The sequence below is a fragment of the Tribolium castaneum genome, chromosome 1 (genome assembly GCF_031307605.1).
Source record: "Tribolium castaneum strain GA2 chromosome 1, icTriCast1.1, whole genome shotgun sequence".
NCBI lineage: Eukaryota > Metazoa > Arthropoda > Insecta > Coleoptera > Tenebrionidae > Tribolium > Tribolium castaneum.
The window spans coordinates 25075496-25098599 of NC_087394.1; the positions used below are offsets into that span (position 1 = coordinate 25075496).

General features: G+C 29.4%; 1 protein-coding gene and 1 non-coding gene across 2 annotated transcripts in view; one reads left to right on the forward strand and one right to left on the reverse strand.

Annotated features, from left to right (window-relative positions):
- The window catches only part of LOC655556 (uncharacterized protein), a 46480-nt gene that overhangs the window by 3051 nt on the left and 20325 nt on the right, over positions 1–23104 (reverse strand). Inside the window, exons 3-5 of the mRNA XM_008201288.3 lie at positions 6547–6650; positions 6094–6492; positions 1192–1722 (exon numbers count right to left, since the gene is read on the reverse strand). Coding sequence (XP_008199510.3) covers positions 1192–1722; positions 6094–6492; positions 6547–6650 — 1034 coding nt within the window. The remainder of the gene's footprint in view (positions 1–1191; positions 1723–6093; positions 6493–6546; positions 6651–23104) is intronic.
- Positions 16667–17435, forward strand: LOC103314680 (hypothetical protein). The gene is made up of 2 exons (XR_010334166.1): positions 16667–16923; positions 16975–17435. It is a non-coding gene; the product is annotated as a hypothetical protein (transcript).

Genomic DNA, 23104 nt, shown 5'->3' on the forward strand with positions numbered 1-23104 from the left:
TATTTTATTATTTTATTTTTATTCTTTAGCTAAAACGCTTAAGAAGATAATAGTAAATTTTACTGTCGTAAATAATATAAAATTTTGTTTTATTCGGAAATAAAATTAATTAGACGCCCTCTGGTGATGACTTTTAAACTATGTCGAAAACAGTAAAGAAATTTTCGTAATGCCACATTTAACTGACATTTAATGAATTGTTCAACAATTTCGCGTGTATAGTGTTAATTACTTACAATAGAAAGAATTACTTTAAAATTACGTGGTGGTAAATACTAGCGTTGACTTTGGTTCTGTAGTTTTTCGTGGTATAAAGTGTTTATTGTTGGAACTTAAAAGTGGATAAAAAGTGAAAAATATTTAAATTTTGATTACAAAGTGTTATCAAACAGTTGTCTAATTAAAGATTATAAGTAATGGATCACAGCGAACACAAAGTTTGGCTCAAGAAACCAATAAATTAGTGAAGTGTTATGAATTTTAGGTTAGAATTTTCCACTGAAAAAATCATGAAATGCTGCGGTAAATCTACAAAACTACAATAAAGATTAACAACTGTTGATACATTTAAACGTAAATTATGCCAAAAAATGGGCTTTTCAATGTCTTTGTAATAATTTTCCAATAAAGAAAGTGAACCAAACAGTCATTCGTTATTCGTGTTTTCCTCGTCATCTCTCATTTGTCAACATAAGGTACAATAGTCATTCCGCATAGGCAATGCAATAATTGTGAAGCCCCAAAATTCGTACAACGCTCAAAATATCCGAATAAACGTTTTCCCGCCATTTATGGTTACTGTTTTCGACCTAGCTCAGTGGCGCCCCCAACGGTAATTTTACTTCTGAATTATCTATGATTTCCATTAAATTATTTAAATATTTTGATTGTCAATTATAAACGTCAAAAAATTCAATAATAAAAAAAACGTTACAAACAAATTCAGAGAATCATAATTCTTTAGACGATAAAATTTCGTTTTACCATAAAATAATCAGGTGATAAAAATCTGAATAATAATTTATAAAAAATATACAAAAATATAATTTTTTTTCAAATGTTTTCTTTTTTGCAAAATAATTTTTGAAGAATTAACGTCTAACCCACCATTTTGCAATTTTGCGACACCTTTTTTTTTAAACAGTGCCACTAAATAGTAATAATAAATACGAAATAGAAAAAAATAATTACTTGTAATTGCGAACTAAGAGGGAGGATAGGCATCAACCACCACGTCCAGGACGGCCCGTCTGGGAGACTGAGCCAGTTTTTCTCAACCCGCGGCATTTTGCCGATGAGCCGTTCGACTTCGGCCAGGACTTTGGGCGTTAAGGAGGTGATCCACTTCGATGCCTTGGTGTAGACCTTGTGGTGGAGGGCAATGAGCTCGGGGAGCTTGTCGGAGGAGACGACGGTGTCCTTGATCACCTGGATTTTAGCGGTGTCGTAGCCGTCCTGTTCTCCTCGACTCAGGACGCGAAACCTCCGCACTCCCACCGTAGTCAAAATAAAACTGCCATCCTCCAACGAAACGGCATCTTTCACTTCCAAAACTGTTCCATACGAAACAAACTTCTCTCCACTGTCTTCCTTCGCAGCCATTGCAAAACGGCGCGTCGGCGACAACAAACACCTCCGCACCAGGAGGCGGTACCGAGGCTCGTACACGTACAAAGGGCACGCCACTCCGGGGAACGCATTCGTGCAAATAAATACAGGAATCTGCAATCAAAAGGAGCAATTTAAACACAGATAAGGATGAGTTTACAAAACTAAAGTAAATGCCTGAGTTGAATAATTCTCAAAACTAAAAATAAAAAACGGAACAGAAAAGTAAGATAGAAAAGATTAGAGAAAAATAGAGAAAATAAAATAAACTTTTTTTAATAGGTAAGTTAAAGTGTATAACGAATATTACCCAGAGTTTAGAAAACAGAAAAGAGATTATTTTTACAACCATTTTTAAAATTTGGATAAAAATTAAAAGAAACGAATATTCAAATAGAAAAACAAAAAAACAATTCAGAAGTAAAATTACCGTTGGGGGCGCCACTGAGCTAGGTCGAAAACAGTAACCATAAATGGCGGGAAAATGTTTATTCGGATATTTTGAGCGTTGTACGAATTTTGGAGCTTCACAATTATTGCATTGCCTATGCGGAATGATTATTGTATCTTTGATGCAAGAAACTTATGTTGACAAATGAGAGATGACGAGGAAAACACGAATAACGAATGACTGTTTGGTTCACTTTCTTTATTGGAAAATTATTACAAAGATATTGAAAAGCCTACCTTTTGGCATAATTTACGTTTAAATGTATCAGCAGTTGTTAATCTTTATTGTAGTTATGTAGATTTACAGCAGCATTTCATGATTTTTTCAGTGGAAAATTTTAACCTAAAATTCATAACACTTCACTAATTTATTGGTTTCTTGAGCCAAACTTTGTGTTCGCTGTGATCCATTACTTATAGTCTTTAATTAGACAACTGTTTAATAACACTTTGTAATCAAAACTTAAATATTTTTCACTTTTTATCCACTTTCAAGTTCCAACAATAAACACGAAAAACTACAGAACCAAAGTCAACGCTAGTATTTACCACCACGTACTTTTAAAGTAATTCTTTCTATTGTAAGTAATTAACACTATATACGCAAAATTGTTGAACAATTCATTAAATGTCAGTTAAATGTGGCATTACGAAAATTTCTTTACTGTTTTCGACATAGTTCAAAAGTCATCAACAGAGAGCATCTAGTTAATTTTATTTCCGAATATCTTAAATAATGAGTAAACTGATATGTATAAGAAGTACAAACAAAAATACTCAAAAACTGGCGCACCAACTCAGTGGTACGTTATTAAGAAGCAAGTGTAGATTACGGGAAAAACGTTGAAAAAATTCCTAAAGTCATATTTTAAAAAATCTGGAGCTACAAACTTATTGTGTTAACTTCTTTAGTTTTCATTATTTTTTTATGTTTTTATGTTTCATACCAGGTAATCGTCCCGTTACAATCGATGAATAATTATTTTTAAATTTACTATCAGATTTTAGCAGTTTTTTTAATTTAAAAAAATTAAAATTCATCCAAAAAATCACAATGTGTAGAGGTGCCAACACTGGGAATTATTTCAAATTCTATTACGATCATGACTGTTAGACAATGTCGCCAAATATCATTTATCTAAAATCCATTATTTATCAATAGCTTTAATACAAAGAGTTTTTTTACTATTTTTACCTTTATATGTAACCAGTTCTCTATCATACACCATTGAATTGGTGCGCCAGATTTTGAGCACGCTGTACAAGAAAGCGACAACTATGAAATAAAATAAAAAAATTGAAAATAAAACTGAAAATAAAAATCGTACATATAGTGAGAAAATAATACCAATTACAACGTAAATAAGCATAAAGTTGTATGAAATTTGAATAGAGCATAAAAAAAACCAAACAGGAAATAAAATAAAACACAGAAAAAAAAAGAAAAGAAAACAACACATACCATAAGTAAAAAAAAACAAATTGAATAAATTCATCAACGTAAAAGCAAAAAATCGCATTTATGTTCTCCTTGTTTTGCGCAATATTTTTTTACCCAGAAGCTTTGTTAATAAGCTTTGAAATCACAAAATGATATCGAATTTCATGTTATTTTGAAATTTTGCTCAAATTTTTGACCAAAAATTTAACACAAGTTTCTCAAAATAAGTTTTAAAGTTTTTCGAGAAGTTTTAAACTTGTTTTTCGACGAAACAAGCTGAAAAATCTCATAAAACATAACACCTAGATTAATTTTACCTTGGCCTTTTTTGAGCAACAATTTATCTAGTTTCTAAAAAAGTTTGTCAAAAAAGCTTAAAAATCACGAATTGACGTTTGACGCTTGACGTTATTTTGCCCCTTTTCAGTTATTCAACTCATTTTTGGCTGAGAATTTAGTTAAACTAAAAATTAGTCGAAAAATTATTGTGCACTTTTTGTCTTATTGTGTGTAAGTGTAAAATCGTCTTTTTAATATGCCGCTGAAATGCATTATTATTGAAAAAAAAAATAGGAATAAGAGAAGAGAGAAATTTACAGTTCTTTTAAAAGTAATGAAATATAAAAATAAATATTTAAATACAAAAAACAAAACTAATGTACTCATACATAAAATGGATATTAATAAATAATAAATAATAATATAATAATAAAATAAATAATAATATATGTATAATAAATTAATAAGTCATGAAATAACGAAAAAAACTATAAGTCGGAAACGAAAAAAAATAGAAAAAATAAATAGAAAGAAGAATTAATAACAGGAGATCGAAAATGAACTGAATTAGAGCAGGCTGTGCCTGCGGCATTTTAGCCACTAGTCAAAAATTTACATCAGAATTTAAATTATTAAAAATAATTTTTCAAAAATTTATTCCTTGCTTAATCAAAATTATTCCGAAATGGTGTTTACCACCCTACAAAAAGCAGCCTACAAGTAAAAAAATAGATGGGGAGTGGAAAAATTTTTTAATTGGTGAATTTCGCAAAAAAATTTCCCTAAGAATTATTTAAACGTTTATTTGCGAACATAGAAACAGTATTTCTAGACACTGCTTAAGTTTCCTGCAACATGTTTTCAGAAAAAAAAGTGTCTAAAGTTAAACTTCATTTTCGATTATTAAAGTATAAATAATAATATATTAAACAGATTTAAGAATTAAATCTTAGACTATAATAAAAAATAATTAATAACAAATACAACGTTAACAAGAAAAACTAAATTATGTTATTGTTTTAAGTGTATTTATTTTTAAATAAATCTTGAGAATAATAAAAAAATATTTGAAAATTAAATTAAACATAAAAAAACAAACTAAGAATAATGAATAAAAAAACAGGATACTCTCAGCTGTGAAAGACAGAGAAAACACACTTACAATTAAATAACATTAATTAATCTGTTGAATTAAAAAAAATAAGAGCATGTCTTTTAAGTAACTTATCTGAAACTTAAAATTTTTAGTGGTCGTAAAAATAAAGAAGTATCTAATAATTTAAGGCTTCATATTTACTTATCTTTGATTTTTTCGAGCGTTTCAGTGTATTTTACAGACGTAAAATTTCTTTTGTTTCACACAAGCGAAAATGACAAGATGATTAAACCAAACATGTTATTCTTGCCTTTTTTTGAGTTTTTCAAGTAAAAACTACAATCTCTCTACAAACAAAATTAGATTGAAGTCGATCTGATTTGTATCTTATTTCGCTCGAGTCTCTTCATTTAAAGCAATAAGCTCATTGCCAAATCTTGTAAAAACATGCATATAAATCACTCAGATCTAAATTGATATTATTTTGTTTGCTTCACTCAATTTTAGATAGTTTTTGATTAAAAATACGTCAAAAAATAAAACAAAAACGACGAAATCTGATAAAAAATTGAAATATCACCAAATACGATATTTATCAAGTAAAACGATTCTCTCGAAAAAATCTGTTAAAATTGCCGCCAAAATTATTTTGAGCTAATATTTTGCTCGGGTATGTTGATTGCTCACTGTCCAATCTTGCAGAACACAATTCAAACCTAAAGTGATACTAATTTGACTCGCCCTTTTTGGTTAATTTTTGATTAAAATTTCGTCAAAACATAAGAACTTAAAAACCATAAAATTTAAGGTAGAATATTTCTTACTTTTACCTTTTTCAAATTTTTAAACATATCTCAAAATTAAATTCTCAGTTGTTTTTTGTGAGATTTTGCTAAAACACATCAAAGGATCAACAAATCTGAAGTTTTCGAAGTAAAAATCCAAAATTACGAAAAAAAACACGAAATTAGAGTCTTGTAAAAACATGCTTAAAAATCGCCTTTATCTAAATTGATAGTATTATTTATTTCGATTTAAGTTGGTTTTTAAAAGTGAAATTTCGTCAAAAAACGACCAAAAACCAATAAAACTTGGTAGAAAATTGTGTTAATAAATCAGCATGTTTCCAAAATAAATTAAAATAAAAAATAAACCGCTCGATTTATCGTCAAACCAGATTAAAACTACTATTTTATACAAAAAGTTCGTTCGTACTTACATCAGAATTTCGATTGAGCATTTGCGCCTCCTTCAAGTCGATTAAAAGCCGTTCATTGTGTTCCCTCGGGAGCAGGAACCTGATGGCCTGGTCCAGGACCACAGTGATCCCTCGGGAATAGTCCTTCAGGCTCAACGACGCCATACAGAGGGGGCAAGACAGTCCATGGTCCAAAACCCGGGTCAAACAACCCTTGCAAAACGTGTGTCCGCAAGCCGTGGTAATGGGATCGAAAATACAGCGACTACAAAGGATGCATTCCAAGTCGGTTGCTGTTATAGTGTTCCAGCAGTTTTTGATGGCTGTATCTTTGATCGTTTCGGCTTCTTTGAAGGCGTTTCGTATCGCAGTGGCAAATTTTCGGTTTGATTTTGCGAAAATGTTGGGCATTGTTCTAATCTAAAGGTGGTAAAGTTAGGTTTCCGCACGGTTGAAAAAAAAACGGAAACTTACACTTCTCGTGTTTTCGTCGCTGATTTGTAAACCTGCAAAGCCGGAACGGAGGTGGTAGCGGGGTTGGATGCCTAGAATGTCGGTGGTGTTGGGGATTGTGTTTTCTAAAACAAAATCACTATTTTTAAATCATTCCCACCAATTTCTGAGTAGAAAAACGTTATAAAATATAGAGCAGTCTAGATACAGTCACGTTAAAAAAAAATGACACCCCTACCAACCGAGTTGGATAGCGAAAATCCGATTAAAATCTTTTGGGTCATAAATTTCAACAAACAGGTTTGTTTAAAATGCCCATCAATTTAACACAATATCCAGTTAATTTATAAACTAACCAAATGTACACATTAAACGTATCATATCGAAAAGAATTTTTAGGGGTGTCATTCTTTTTGATCGTGACTGTACTTTATGTTTATACTACCAAGTATAGTCGATTTTTTTATAATCAACTGGCAAAGAGCCTTCAGGTTAGCGTTACCAAATAGTATTTTTTTTAATTAAAATTGGTACTTACTTTTACCAAACAAACTTGATTTAATGGTCGCTACAATACAATTTCCAAAATTATTAAAACAATAAAAATTAATTGGTTTATTCACTTTTTTCGAATTCAAAACTGTGTTAACTCAAATAAAAATTCGGTTAATAAAATTTATAAACAATTTATTTAATAAAGTTTGATCAAGTAAAATAATTGATCGTTTTAGTTTGGTAGTATTTTTTATGTGAAAGAAGCTCATTTTATTAGTGTGACAACATATTACCAAAAAGTTATACTTTTCTCCCTTGTGAGCAGTGCGTCATTTTATTCTTATTGAAGTGAAAAAAATTTGTTACTCTTGAAGAGAAGAGGAAAAAAAGAAGAAGAAATCAAAAGGACGAAAAAAAGAGAAGAGAATCTTCTATAATTCTGTACTAGATTGTTGGTAAAAAATTCTTCTTACTTTTGTTATGTATGTTTAGAAAAAAAAATCCAACTACATTCATCGTGTATAAATGATTTACTTTCCGCCCTAATTGACTTAACTTAGTTTAGTTTATTTTTTAAACCTTCATCTGTAAAATAAAGTAGGCAAGTAAAAGTAGCACACGTGATATGTACATATTTTTGCTACACATGGGAGGAATTAACACACTTTCCGACGTCCTAGTAAATACGAAAACTAGATTCATTTATTTGACTAAATAATGTTTTGTAAAGCAAAAAAAAAATCGAAGGTATAATACAGAAAATGACTTTTCCGTTTAACTTTACTAAAAAATCGTCTAAACATATTTACTTTAATTTCGCCAGCTTATGATGATTTATGTTAAGACTTATTATAGATATTTTTTTAATAAAAAATCATTAAATTAATTATTGTCTGGCGTTGGACGCGGACTACAGTCGCGTATCAATAAATTCTGCTCTCCAATGGCCACAAAAACACTAAACAAGCTTTGTGTAACCTTTACATTGTTAAAATGCCGAAAACCCAGACCTAGACTAACAAAAAATGTTGCATTTTTTGGTCACAGTCTCCATTGTTCGTTTACGGTTCATTCTTTAAACCAAACCAAAGATATTTTTAGTTGTAATGAAATTAAATCAAAAAAATTATAAGAACGTAACTCAGTGTAAGTTTTTTTTTGTATTTTGGTCTTATTTTAGTTGGTGAACCAAGGAACCAAAAAAAACTGTTAAGATACTACAAAGTGATTCAAAAGTCTCGGAACATCTCTTGGGTAGTGATAAAAGACTTCAAACTGAGCTTGAAATAATTGTTTGAGTTTTTGAAACAGATTTTTTTTTTAAATTTATTTAGCGGAAACTACAAATCTTACAAGATTAAACAAATATCTGATAAAAAAAACATTTAAAAATACATTTAATAAACTCACAAATTAGACAAACAATTAAATTTGGCATCTTTGTAAACAAAAGAAAACAATTAAAATATATGCTAAGAAAAACAAGTAAAAAATATATTAATTTTTTTTAATCTAGTTGCTTGTAAAAACAACTGACTTCATTTTTAAACAATACTGAACGTTTCCTAGCACCATACGAGAGTTGGTCTGACACTTTTGAGTCATCCTGTATAATGTATGTAGTGTAGCAGAAAGAATTTTCTTAAAAAATCAATCAAGACATTCAGATCCATTTAGCAAAGTTAATAAATTAGGTATTTTTCATGTGTGAGACATTTTCATATTTTTCATATACATAGTTCATCCTTTCGATTCTAAGGTCCTTATTTCAACATAGAAAAGAAACATTTGGCATTGAAAATACTTTCCAGTCGTCACGCGTAAATAAATTCTAGTCCACAGTTGGCCATAAAAACAGAGCTTCGACTGACCTTTGCATTGTTAAAATGCCCAAAACCCAGACCTAGACTAACAAAAACTGTCGAAACTGGTCAAATTCTCGTAAACGACATCGTATTTTCTGTTTTAATAAGTTCTAAGTCTTTGTTTTGCGCAGTAATTTAGAAAAATAAATTTTTAAATAACAAAAATAAAATAATAATTGCGAAATCCAAAATTTTGCCGCATTTGCTTAAAGAATTTTTTACTACAGAACCAAGCCGATACAAAAATTGTAAAAAAATATTGAACCTTTTCCAATAAACAGAGTTAGAAAATAAATGATTAAAAAAATGTTCGTATTTAAAAAATGCACTAAAAAACAAAAAAATATTTTTCCATCAGAGGAGGAGATTTTTGCTTATGGATAAAGATTCTATCCCATTTATCCAATTTAAAGGGTAATTAACAATACAGAATTGCATTGTCACGCAGCTTACGTAAGTATGCAAAATTTCAATTCATTCGAACAAAAGGAACCCAGTCAAATTTGGCTCGGAAAATATAAAACAAACAGACAGACAACTAAGCAAGTTAAATAAAAGCTTTTAAAAAAGAATAGCGTCTCTCAAATAAAACATAAAAAATATGGCTTCAAATGTGTACAGTAATTAATAAGTACTTTTCGACAACAAATAAAATAGCTCCAGAATATATTATTTTGATAGCAAATTGCGTGTAACCGATTTCATAAAAATCCATTACTCCATTAAAAAGTTATTAAAGAAAAACGAAAATAATGTTTAAGGTTTAAACGATGCAACTTGGTGTTTATCACCATCTTTTTGTTACACTGTACATACATCTGCAGCGAAATATTTTTTTAATAAAACTTAATGTAGTACATATAGTAGGTGAAATAACGAAAAAACTTTTTCTCTTATTATGTGTAGGTAGTGTAGCAGAACAAATTTTCATATTTTCTACTCTTGTAAAAAAATAATTAAAAAATTAAGTTTCTTCAAATACAGTTTTAATACTTTGGTATCTAATTAAAAAATGATAAGGCAGATGTTTTCAAATAGATGTGCTTTTCGAGGAAATTTATTTCAATAGTAAGTGAAAAAAATCTGAATTTGGCGTTTCCTACGCCTCAATAAATTCTGGTCCCCAGAAACACTATAAATCGCGTATCGAGTGACCTTTGCATAATAAAATGCCAAAATCCCGGACCTAGACTAGCAAAAACAGTTGAATTTTTTGGTCAAATAGTCTACTGTTGTCGTGTTTCGTTTTTAATGAGTTTTCAAGTCCTCTAACGAAATCAATAAAGCCACTTGGTAGTCGTGAAACCGTCTGGGAATGCCAAGATTATGTGGGAATGACCTCCTGGCATTGACTGCACCGTCGTCGGACTGCAAAGAATACCGGTACTAGAAAAACAGTTGGTTGATTAAAAACCGCAGTTGTAAAAAGTGCATTGTTGTCGATGATATTTTCAGACTCGAAGCTGACCTATCCACACAATTTACGTCAAACGAACGTCCATAAATAAAACAATTTTGTTTTCAAAAACACCAGCATGTATGCAAGTGAGGAATAAATAAAAATGACGACATTTGTGTATTACCGATTTAGAAACGAACGGTTTATGTAAGTTTTAGAAAACGAAAAGTCGAAGTTTTAGAGCAAAACGGCGCAAGATATGCTTTCACTTTAGCATTTTTATGGCGAACGGTAACGAACACAAAATTCGGCTTTTTCTCAACGAAAAAAGGTGAAATTTTGCTCGACTTTAATTACACAAACGTGGCTTGCGATTAAAGCAATTTTACAAATCGATATATCAAAATTGGAACAGCTTTAGCAAACTGTTTGATTTGATAACAAGCCAAAAAAACTAACTTATTTTTTTAATAGTAGAATCAATTAACTGATCGGCATCTCAATTAAAGACGACAATTTTATTTAATTTAAAAAAAATAAAAAATGGACTGTTAAACACAGGTAGTTTCACACCAAAGTCATTAATCAAAAAATCTCGGTAAACAACAATAAATTTTCTTGAAAAATTCAAATTCTTAAATGTATCCGAAAGCTCATATCTCTAAATTCAAAAATAATTTACCAGTAATTTAATAAATGTGCTTCGAGATGAGCCTTGAAATGATTCGTTTATTTTTAAGAAAATGTTTCAAAATTAATCACACCTGAACTTTTATGATAAAAAAGAGGAAAACACGTCCCTGGCATGCAACTACTCGTAAAATTGAAATGTGGACATTGACGTCAATACAACGTTAATAGCAACCACAAAAAATTCCCTAATAATGAAAAATGCATTTTGTCAATTTAACCCAATTTGAGTTTTAAAAAAATCACAAAAAATTGATAAAAGATTAATTTGTACAATCGCTTTGCCGATTTTCATAACTATTTAAAGCAATTAAGCTATTTAAGAATTTAGTGTTTTTTAAAGAGCCACAATAAAATCTCCAACAATTTGAAAAATGTAGCACTTCTGGACTTTAGCAACATACGGTCAAACTTGATGCATAAAATAGAAAAAAATATTTAGTGGAAAAACGAAGTCAAATTCATAAAAAAATAATACTAATTAAGAAAAAGAAAAAAAGTGAATGTAATTCATTCTGGAGATAATTGCCTTTCTGACTTCACAAACAGCAAAAATAAACCTAAGAAAAATGTTATTTTTAAAGTAATGATTTCTGAAAAATGTGCATGATCGCTCGTAAAAAGGAAAACTAACATCATTTTCGACCAAACTCGGTGATTTTTCGATTTATTTTTATCGCAACTTTGCAAAAAAACTTTCCAAATATAACGCCGAAATAATTTTAAATCGGGTTTCTGATTTCTCAAACACTTTTATCTCAATAATGAGCTTAAAAGCTGTAAAAATGTAAAAACTGCCCCATTTTTTAAAAGTAACTATTAGATTTTTCTGTTTTTTGCGATTTGTTTTTGTGTTATCTGGCTAAAATATGCTAAAACACCAAAAAGGCAAAATAACAACTTTTCAGCAAATTTTTTGCGAAATTTTGAAAACCAATTTATAATTTTTTGGCTCAACTATTTTAAATGAAATTAAAAACGGTCGAAGAAGAAAAAAAGTATTGAAGTTTTTGACTAGTTAGTATATTTACTTTTTGTTACATTTTAACAAAATCGCACCACCATTTTCGGCACAATTCAGCGATTTTTCGAAAAAAAATCGTAGAACGATCAGTTGTGTAACTAAAAAATATGCTCGTAAAAGCAAAACTAAAAACATTTTCGACACAACTCAACAAAACTGCTCCCTTTTGCACTACATTTTGTAAATTTTTCGGTAAACTTTTGACTGGTACATTAGAACATACAAAAATTTCGGAAAGTTAAATTTATGTTGTGATTTTCAATAGGTGTATCTACAATTTTTTTTTGGTAGCTTGATTTTAAAAGAATTTTGCAAAATATAATTACGTTACTGGAAAACAAGATAAAACATTTGAACAAAAAAAACGAAGGCAAAACTAAATGTCGCTTTGTTTTTTCGATTTATTTTCGTTCAAAATAATTTCATTTCTCGAAGCATCTCTGCTGAAACAATCGAGAAAAGAAAGCTCATTTTGTTTAAATAAAGTAACAAAATCTCGTTTAAAACCCAAAATAAAATAACACCGTCTTCGACCAATCGAGTTTTAGGGTATTTTTGATAAAATTTCTCGAAATAAACACATTTCTAACTTTAGGCTTCTTTTTTGATAAAAAATAACATTTGTTTTATTAAATTTAGCGATTTCTCATTGCGTTTTCTTCAGTTCTAACAATATTGTACTTTTGAAGCGTTTAAACGCTCGAAAAATATTTCTAGCTAAAAATTTGTTAAAACATCAAAAGAGGCAATACCAAATACATTTCGATCCAATTTAGTGATTTTTAAATGAGATAGTGATTTTGATTTTTGCAAAAGAATTGCGTTTCTGAAAAACGAGGAAGACAAAACTAAAAATCATTTTGATTTTTCAGCTTATCTCGACAAAATTCCTCAAAGAAACTGTACATGTTTGTGTGAGAAAAAAATCGTAAAATCGGCACAATTGACTAACAAAAAAAAACATAAAATAACACGAATTTTCGGCGTATTTTTAATTAAATTTGGCAAAACAATTGCGTTTCTGATTTCTGGCTTGACAAAAATTACTGTATAATTATATAATGTAAATTTTACCTAATTTAATTATTTCTCATTCCGTTCTAAAAAATTTCGCCAAAGTTTTTCCTATTCGAAAAAGACAAGTTTTGGAAAACCTAACTCAAGTAGTGTTAAGAAAACCGTGGTTAGATAATCTATTTAGAGCATCCTTTCTTGTCGAAGGCCAGACAGAGCGCCACGTAATCCATATTTGTCTAACCATTTTAAAATGACCGGAGGCTTGAGTAACTCAATGCATTGGAAGCACATTTATATAATATCAGCGTTACATAACAGTCCCACGCCTTGTAAGATAAGAATAATATTATTTACGATCCAGCTGTTGAAACACGGTCGAAAATTGCCGCAAAAAAGCAACGGAATCGAATCGAAACGTCCGAAAATAGTGACAAAACAGTCAGCACGTGGCCACCGCCTAAAATTAGTGCTCGTCCACAAGCACATCGAACTTTTATCGGTGGAAAATGCGCAAAATTACGCAACTCATTCATTTGGGTGATACCCCAATCCGAGAAATGTTATCGCGGGGCGACAATGTTGATAAACACTATAATTAGCGCAAACACAACTCGCGGATAAACTTGATCCGATTTGCGCAAGAAGTGGGTGCAAGTTCAAAAATTTTGACAGAACACTCGCGCTATTTTTGGCCGTGTCGTTGGACTCATCAAGTCCGTGAAATACTCGCTTGAATAATGCCCGCATCCGCCAGAATTGAGGCTGTTGACCTTAATATCCAATCAATTATGCGAAAAATCACTATCAAGTGCTATTTTTACAAGTTATCAGCGGGATATCGAATAGGCATTACGTTATAGAGAATTTCAGCCGGCGATTACATAAATATGAAATAACATCAGTAATATCTTACATGAAATTGTAAAATTATACTTTCAATTTAGTCCTTGTGCTCGTTTCATAATATAATATTGTCGAGAATGAACAAATACCTCGTCGGATCGGCTCTATTACCAACAATTAAACTGCCCGTTTTTTAAGCACACATAAGCGAAAATTATACAACGTGGCTATTTTTAACAATAATTCGAGTGTGGCAAAGCCGGACTTTGTTATAATGCGCGTGCAACTTATTTGTTTTGTTGTTACATAAGCCCTTAATATGCATAATCATATGTACGTCCTGTTTTTGATTTTTAATGAGTCGAATTGTGACCGCGACGCAGTTATTTATTTGAATTAAACATTAACCTATTCGAGGAAAAGCAAATAAATTTGTTGGTGGCCGCTTGAAACAAATTTAAACCAAAAATCAACCTCACCGCGACTTTGAAATTAAGTTGGCAATACTGCATCATCTACAGTATCCACTGCTGCCAACTTAACTTCAAAAACAGGCCTCTTTGATCAGTACAGTTACTTGAAGTTTTTCTTTGATGTTAGCTTCTCGGTCTAACGTTTTGGGCCTTTTTAAGTAAATTAATACATTTGCAATAACTTCGACTTCAAATTTTAGACGTTTTTTCAATTTCCAAAATTTTTTTTGAGTATTTTAAAGTTTGCCAACATAAATCAAGGAATAGTTGGTAATTTATCATTTAGACAGACTTTAAGTAACATCTAAAAAAAGGTATTGGGAGTGTCTCAGTTAAAACAAAAGACGTTATAATAAATTAAAAATACCTAGTGTTTTTTTGACTTGTGAACCACAGCATTTGTACGAAAAAAACCATAAAATTTATATTAAAAATGTAGTATTTTCGTCCCCTTTGTCATTGAAATAAAAAAATGTTTCCTACACAATTTATTTAAATAATTTCTTGCAATACAGTTGGAAGTATAATTATCACTAAAAACAATGGTTGATAAACCACGTTGCGCCAAATTTTCATATAATTTATTCTTGGTACAATAAGATAAAAAATCTATATTTAAATTGTTCAAGTTAAAAAAATAAAAAATCGACGTTATAATCGTTTAAAAATTGCACAGCTTGATCATTTATAGTCAACACCCTGTATATAAAAGAAAATGAAATTTACATTAGAAGATGAGGTATTTTTGTCTCCTTCGTCTTTCGCTACTAAAATTACAAAATTACATTATTTACTAAAAATAATGTTCCGGAACAAATACAGTGTGACCCAGGGGTGCGTAATCGGTCTATAACTTTTTGATTATGCGAAATATTGCCATGCCGTTTTCACTATTTAATAGAGCGACTTAAAGTCCACAAACTAAAAATATTTTTATTGTACACAGGGTTTTGTATACAGGGTGGTGAACCAAAGTTATATTTTTTTAAATGGAACACCCTATATATTTTTGCATGTTTAGATTCTACGCAAAAAAATAATGTAACTTCATATAATCTATTATGTGTCTATCTCTTTTCGTTTCGAAATTATTCAACATTTCGTTATAGAAAAGACCAATTTTTGAAAAATCGCTGCAAAGTCGCCTATGAATATTTTTTCGGCAAATTTGCAACAGAAAAATTCAGAATACCTTGTAGTTTTCGAAAATAGTCGACTTTTACTTGAAACACACAGATAATGTACAGGGTGTACCAAAACGCAAAAAGTTGAAAAATAATTTTTTTATTTATTTTATTAATAATTCTTGATGAGCGAAATTCATTTATGTATCAGGTAATAATTAGATTACTTGTGTAATTAGTCGCATTAGTACATGTCAAAAAATTAATTACTATTTGACTATCAGATTCTAGACTAACAAATTTTCTTGTAATAAAATATATTTTTTTAAACAATTTCGAAGAATATTTTAAATTTGCTATGCAAACTCTATACCGTTAGAAAGCTTATCAAAAATGCTTTCGATACATTTAATAAAATACAGGATGCTCCATTTGAAAAAAATGAGTTATTTAACTTTTTGCGTTTTGGCACCACCTGTATATTATCTGCGTGTTTTAACTAAAAGTTGTCGATTTACTAAAACTACAAAGTATTCTAAATTATTTTGTTGCAAATTTATCGGAAAATATTCATAAGCGACTTTGCAGTGATTTTTCAAAAATTGGTCTTTTTTATAACAAAAAGTTGAATAATTTCGAAACGAAAAGAGATAGACCCATAATGGTTTATATAAAATTACAGTATTTTTTGGCGTAGAAACCAATTATGCGAAAATGTATAGAGTGTTTCATTTAAAAAAATATAACTTTGGTTCACCACCCTGTATACAACACCCTGTGCATAATAAAAATATTTTTAATTTGTGGATTTTAAGTCGATCTATGGGATAATAAAAACGTTATGGCACTATTTCAAATAGCAAAAAAGTTATAGACCTATTACACACCGCTGGGTCACCCTGTATATTTTTTAATAATTCGATAATTTAATTATTGAAAAAAGATCGATCAGCAGTGCTATGTTATATTTTCAGAATATATGGTAGTGTTAAAGTAAAAGTTAAAATACTGACATTATAATCGTTTAAAAATGGCACAGTTTCATCATGTGTACTCAACACCCTGTATAGAAAAAAATATAAAATTTACATCAAAAGATAGCCCAAAATGCTGTTTAGCAAAGTGTAAAATTTTACTACAATTTTTGAAATAACAAAAAAAAAACATTTCGCACTAACTTTTTTAATTTTCTCTCAAAATCATTATTAATCTTCTTCATTAATAATAAGAGAACGCAAAAAAGCAGTAAACAGTTCCATGTCATATTTTCTACTTACTAAATAATCAAAATTGAGTTTCTAAACCGACCTTCACTCAGTTTCTACGAATGTCTGCACACAATGTTCCAATAGACCTTAATCTATATTTAATACTATTTGTTTTACTAATGGGCTCATTCCTCGCCAAACTCTTGCCAAAGAATGCCACATTGTCATTAAATCGTGTATTGTAGCAGTTTTTCCTCCAAGTGTGTAAGTAAAAATAAACTGATTTCAAAACCTGAATTCAACCTTTCCAGAACATAAAAAACATGTTGGTCTACGTTACAATAATTAGCACCGTCTTTACTTTATTAACATGCCATCCAGTGCCTCAAAACCCGCCGCCGGAACGTCCTTCCGTTACCAATTCAGTGAACGAAGCCGAAAAACCGACCGAAATTTTAAACTCCGTCTCAATGAACGATCTTTTGGAGTCATTCGGGGGCTCATCGACCGAGACACAAACACCGGAACCGGCCACAAACTCCCACAACGGCCTCTATTTCCTCTTTGACTGGAATTCGTTCCTGGAAGTCGACGACCAGATGGGGCGCAGGGTCAATTTGCGCTTTCAACCCAAAATCGGGGACCCCAAAAGGTTCATCTCCGTCACGGTGCCATAAATGTACATTTTTTTCATAAATTTTATTGTGTTTTAAAAACACATCATATTATCATTTGTCAATTATAATAAACACAATATTTTTTGCACAACATATTTGTAGATTTTTTTTTTTGAATTAATTAAGGTGAAGATTGTACATTTTGTTTAAAATTGAAGTAAAATTAAATAAAAATATTTCCATTTATAACTCAGAATAAAGCAAAGAAAAAGTTTTATTTACAGAAAACGGAAGAAATAATTAATACGTAATTAATTGTTAAAATATGAAAACTTTAAATGTCAGGTGGTAACAAAAGCTACAATTAAAACCATTACTATCTGCTATGTTAAGTTAACCACATTTACAAAATCATGTTACTCTTCAAGAATCAGTTTCATAATAGAATTTAAAGGAGCATTTATACTGTCATGATTCATATGGATCTTTTGACAAAACATCCACATTCTAAATCAATATTAACCTTTAAAGCCCCTTTATTTCGATTATAAAACTGGCCCTAAAAGACATATTTATGTCTTAATTAATGATTTTTTATCGACGAATATAAATATTCATATGTAAAATTTTCAATATTAAAGGATTTACTAAAGACGGGTTTACAAAACAATCTAACTGCAATTTAAAAGTGAGATTAACTTGACATTTGTCAATGTATTTTAAACGGCAACTTAAGTTTAATTCTGAAATAAGTTTTAATTTCGCTTTCTGTAAACTGTCGCTTATTCTCATTTTTATGCAAATTCAGATAATTTTTAAACATTTAGTTCGTTTAAAATACCTTCACCGTAGGTCAATCGACTGTAATTTTTTGAACACTCCTTTAATTTTTTTTAGGTACAATGTTTTAAATTTTCAAGGTTAAAAAACAAAATATTTCTAAAACGATTATTATCTTTTGCAGACTGTTATCTTCATTTATTTTACAGTTTTTTTAACATTTGTAAAATAAATTTTCCTTTAACCCTTTTTTAATTTTTATGCGAAATTGGAAGTAAACTTTTTGAGCCCTAAATACTTTTTAGTCTCTGATAGAATGCGTTGCAGAATAACAAATGAACAAACTTGTTTACTTTTTATTTCTGGTCTAATAGGTTTGATTTTTTTGTAATGCAAATTTAGACAATAATGCTATTAATACCTTCACCATTTCTATTTCGTCAGCATATTTTTAATTTTCAAGTCTAGATGCTAATAAAACAAAATGCTTGTGAACATTTTTAACCATCTTTTGCACACTGATAATTTCATTATTTTTTCCAGCTTTTTTCGCATATTTAAAGCATGTTTACAGAACGTTTTAAGCGCAGTATTGTCGATGCAAAATAAGTCGCACTTAATTTGAATTAGTTTACTCTGACTTAAATTTCGATTTCTGTAAAAAAATCTAGAATTTTTTAAAATTTGTTTTATCCTTTTTCAGAAAGTTTAAAAATTACGTAGTTCTTTTTGGATTTCCCATTTCGTTTAAAACATTTTTAAGAAAATAAATTTTGATTCAGTAAAAGCATAAAGAGATGAAGAAGTCCAGGTTTATCCCCCTATGAAAGCTTTTTTCATTTTGTATAAGAAACTAATTGTAATGATAGGATAAAATTTAAAACATCGTACGAACTTCTGTCAGTTTTTCTTTACAATTTTTGTTGTTGTTGAGACACCCTGTACAAAGTGCTAAAATATATTTGAGCTGTATCCCAAAAACTTTTTTCTTCATTCATGTACTTAATTTTCTTCATAATTTTTCCACAATGTCTTATAATCAAAATTAACAAATTACAAAAAACATGCATCTGAAAATGTTCAACATCTTTTGCATATTGATAATTTTAGTTATTTCTAATTTTTTTTATATTAAAAATTTCCATTCAGACATATTTTAATTTTTTAAAAGCTATTATTTAACTTGCTTTGTTGTCTGTATGTCTGTTTCGTACTTTCATAATTTCTAAAGAATTGTTCGAATGAATTGATATTTTGCGTACTTACATAATATGCGTGAAAATGCAATCCTCTATAGTTAATTACCCCCTGAAAGAGTAAATGGGGTGTTAAAAACTAAGGTTAGGTTAAAAAGCGCACCGTTCACATTCATACGTAAAAAAATATATTATAAATATAAAAAATGTTAAAAAAGCTTTTATTTATTTACTTATTTAGAAAGTAAAAAATTATGTTTTTCTGTCAGATAAGTAAGGATTCTATACTTTATAAAAGCCTTTTAAATGGTCATTCGTTTAAGAATCCAGCCGTGAAATGGAAATAGTGTCCTATTTACATTCAAAGTCGATAAATAAATAACTATTATCCTATTTCAATACAAATCTCACTAGGTGCTTCTTAGATTTTCTCTTTTTAAATTTTGGTACGAATCACGAATTTTCTTAAACTTTTAGTCACTGATCGAGCGTGACATGACGTCATAGCATTTTTAAAACTACACCTTTCAACTCCAACAAAAAAAAACACAAAAAATGATCCTCATAATAAAACTTTCGTGTAATAAAAAAATTAATTAACAGTTCTAGCATAGCGTTTCTGTGAGCCTTTTCGTTCCATTTGAGCGTCATCGTTTAATCCCAACAAACATCGAGTTACAAAACACTGTTAATTTAATAACACCCTACGTTCCTTAACGTAATCATGTACAGTAATCGGATGGCATAACATCTATTGTGGCCGTTGATTGCACAATCCTCTGCACTGTAAAGAAGTTAGCAACAACACTCCTGCCGTGACCGATCCTGCAGCCTACAGAGCGCAGGAGATTCGGTAATGTTACATTGCTGTAACCGCTCTGTTACGACAGCATCAGACATATTACAAACTTTTAACAAATAAACGTTAATCATTTCATCTGGATCTGCACACCTCCTGTTGGGTAATGAAGACACGCGCCTAATAAATTCTGATTGAACTTAAGTAATCGTTACGACACTGTGCAAATATCAGGGACATTTTTTACCAAGCCCATTGTTTGAGGGAACGGACCAGAAAGACGCGCTGTAATTATTACATTTGGAAAATTTTCAGGCAGGTGCAAGGAACCAAAGAAAATGCCTAATTAAGCGATTAAAAAACGTTTAATTTCAATTAATTTGGATCATGGCCAAAAATGGGAATAACTGTGTCTTAATCGGACTTTTATATTTTCTCTTTAAATTAATGAAGAGCTCATATAGTTGCACAAAAAGCGACCTTAATTATGTTGCGAAAGTCCCATAATAATGCCAATTAAATACTGTTTTGAAAAAATGCAAACGGAACCGTTTAAATTGGGGCTGGTGATAAATGCACCACATAAAAAGACCAATATTTTATTCATTCCTTAATTGAGCGGAATTTTTGTTGCAGTGACAATTAAAAATGTGATAATTTATGACCATCTTTACACTTTTTGCAATTTTGTAAAAATAACTAAAAATAACTCCAGTTATTGATTGTTCGTTAAAGGTTAAGTAAGATTTGTAGACATAATGTGTGTGATGCTGACAATGACAAGAAGACATTAAATAAACCAACTAGAAAACTAAAAAAAACGTTTTTAGTTCTTGACCTAGCTAAGGTCGAACTGGTTATTATCATTTCAGTACTCATATCATTCTTGTGTGAATGTTTACTCGTATTTAACTCAGTTAAAATAGAACCAAAATCGGTCAAAAGGTTGGAGGGGCACACGTAATCACGCATACATTCATTATCATTGTTTTTATTTTTATTATGACTATCACACCATTCTTTTATCTTATTGTTTGTTTTTATTATTATCTGCATTAATTCCCTGTAAAAGAATTAAAAAATCACCTCGACAGAACCTGAATTTTTTATTTAGTTTCGAATCAAAAGTTTCGACTTTTTTTTAATTAAAGGAACTGAAAGACAAAAATAGAAATTTATCTTAAACATATTCCGTCTTAAAAATATAAAAATAATGAGTTTTTTCTTTCAAAAATCAGTCAAAGATCGAATCTTGGCACAACAAAATGTAACAATAATGGATAGAAATTCTGAACAAAAGTTAAAAAAAGTACAGTACGTGTATACAGTTGTTGTTACCATCGAAGAGGTAAGAATTTATTCTGGGTCAAAAGTTTGAACTTAACAGCTTCTGAATATTGACACAATAAGAAACTCAAAAATACAGTCTATTAATAAAAAAATAAGTAATAACAATAAAATTCACCCAATTTTTGTTAACTTCATTAATTCATTAAAACATTACAAAAATTCGTAGACAAGAAATCAAACGTGATTTTTTGTATCAAAAACTTTAGATTACTTTGTATTTTTAAATCAAAACTTTGGAAAATAACTCAGTGTTAAAACGGCGAAATCTATAAGATTATAAAATAACATACAGAAAAATTTATTAAAAAAATGTAAAAAAAATAAATTAATAAATAAAAATTTTGAGAAGGAGAAACTTCTTTTAAAAGTTAAGTCACCTGGAATTTTGCCACAAACGGGTCTAATACTTTACAATACAGAGTGTTTTAATTACCAGAAATATATAGTATTTACTAAAATTCACTGAAATTAAAAAATATTTCGATAAGAGAACAAACCTGGATTTCTTTAACTTTATTAAACCTCTGAACGATCCAATTTTATTAATGAATTAATGACTCAAATTTTATTTTCTTATAACTTTAAATGGCTAGTTGTAAAAGACCTTTAAAAAACTATTTTCATTTAAAATTCACATTTGTTAAAGCTTATTTTCAGTACTATTTATGAATTATAAAAAAGTTCCAACATTTCGTTGTTAATTTATCCACTTATTACTAGTATTTTCATAATAAAACAAAAAATTGCTGGAAAGAGAATCAAACCTAAACTTTTTGAAATGGTGTGTCTCTAAACACCCTGTAAACTAAAAAAAAACAATAAAAAAAAATTTTCAAAAAACCACCCTCTTTCCAATTTGTAATTTTGATTTAAAACGCTAGAAATTGTTTACTGACTCAAATTTTATACTTTTTGTCTTTTAAAATTAATAATAATCTTTTAAACTTGTTGCACTAAAACTTTTCTATAGGTATTTGTTTAGTTAATTTTAATCAAAATTTCGGAAAATAGTATCTCAATTTAAAACAAAATCTAATAGAAGAAAAACAAAGCAACAAACTCCATTATGAGAAACTGTAACGAAAAATTAAAAAGTTGATACAAAAAGATTGTTTTTACTAAGTATACAGGATGTTTCAATTGTTAAAAGTATAATTGTAAAAAAAATTAAAAAAAGTTTTCTTAAAATTTATCCAATCATTACCACCAATTGAGGCCTTACTACAAAATAAAAAAATAACGAACCGAAATTTCTTGATTTCTTTTAAATACTACAATACTGTTATAGATTCAAATATGAGTTTCTTAAATAACTAAAATTGGTTAGCTAGAAAAAGTCTTTAAACTGTTTTTATACAAATTGACTTTTGTTACAGTAACTTTTAACATCTATTAATTTATTTATTTATTGAATTTATCCAGTTATTACAATTAACCTTCATAACAAAATACAATAATGCCTTGGTAATCGTACCTGCATCTTTTAAATAAACACTTTGTATTAAACGCAAATTTTATTTCCCCAAACTTTTGCTAACCGAAATTAATAATCTGCTATGCATAAAGATCTTTTAAATTATTTTTATGTAAAATTCAATTATATGAGAGTTAATACCATTTAGTAAATATAAACTATTTTGAGAAAGAAAAGTCTGTCTCCCTTAGACACCTTAGACTGAAACAGAAACTTTATCTTACT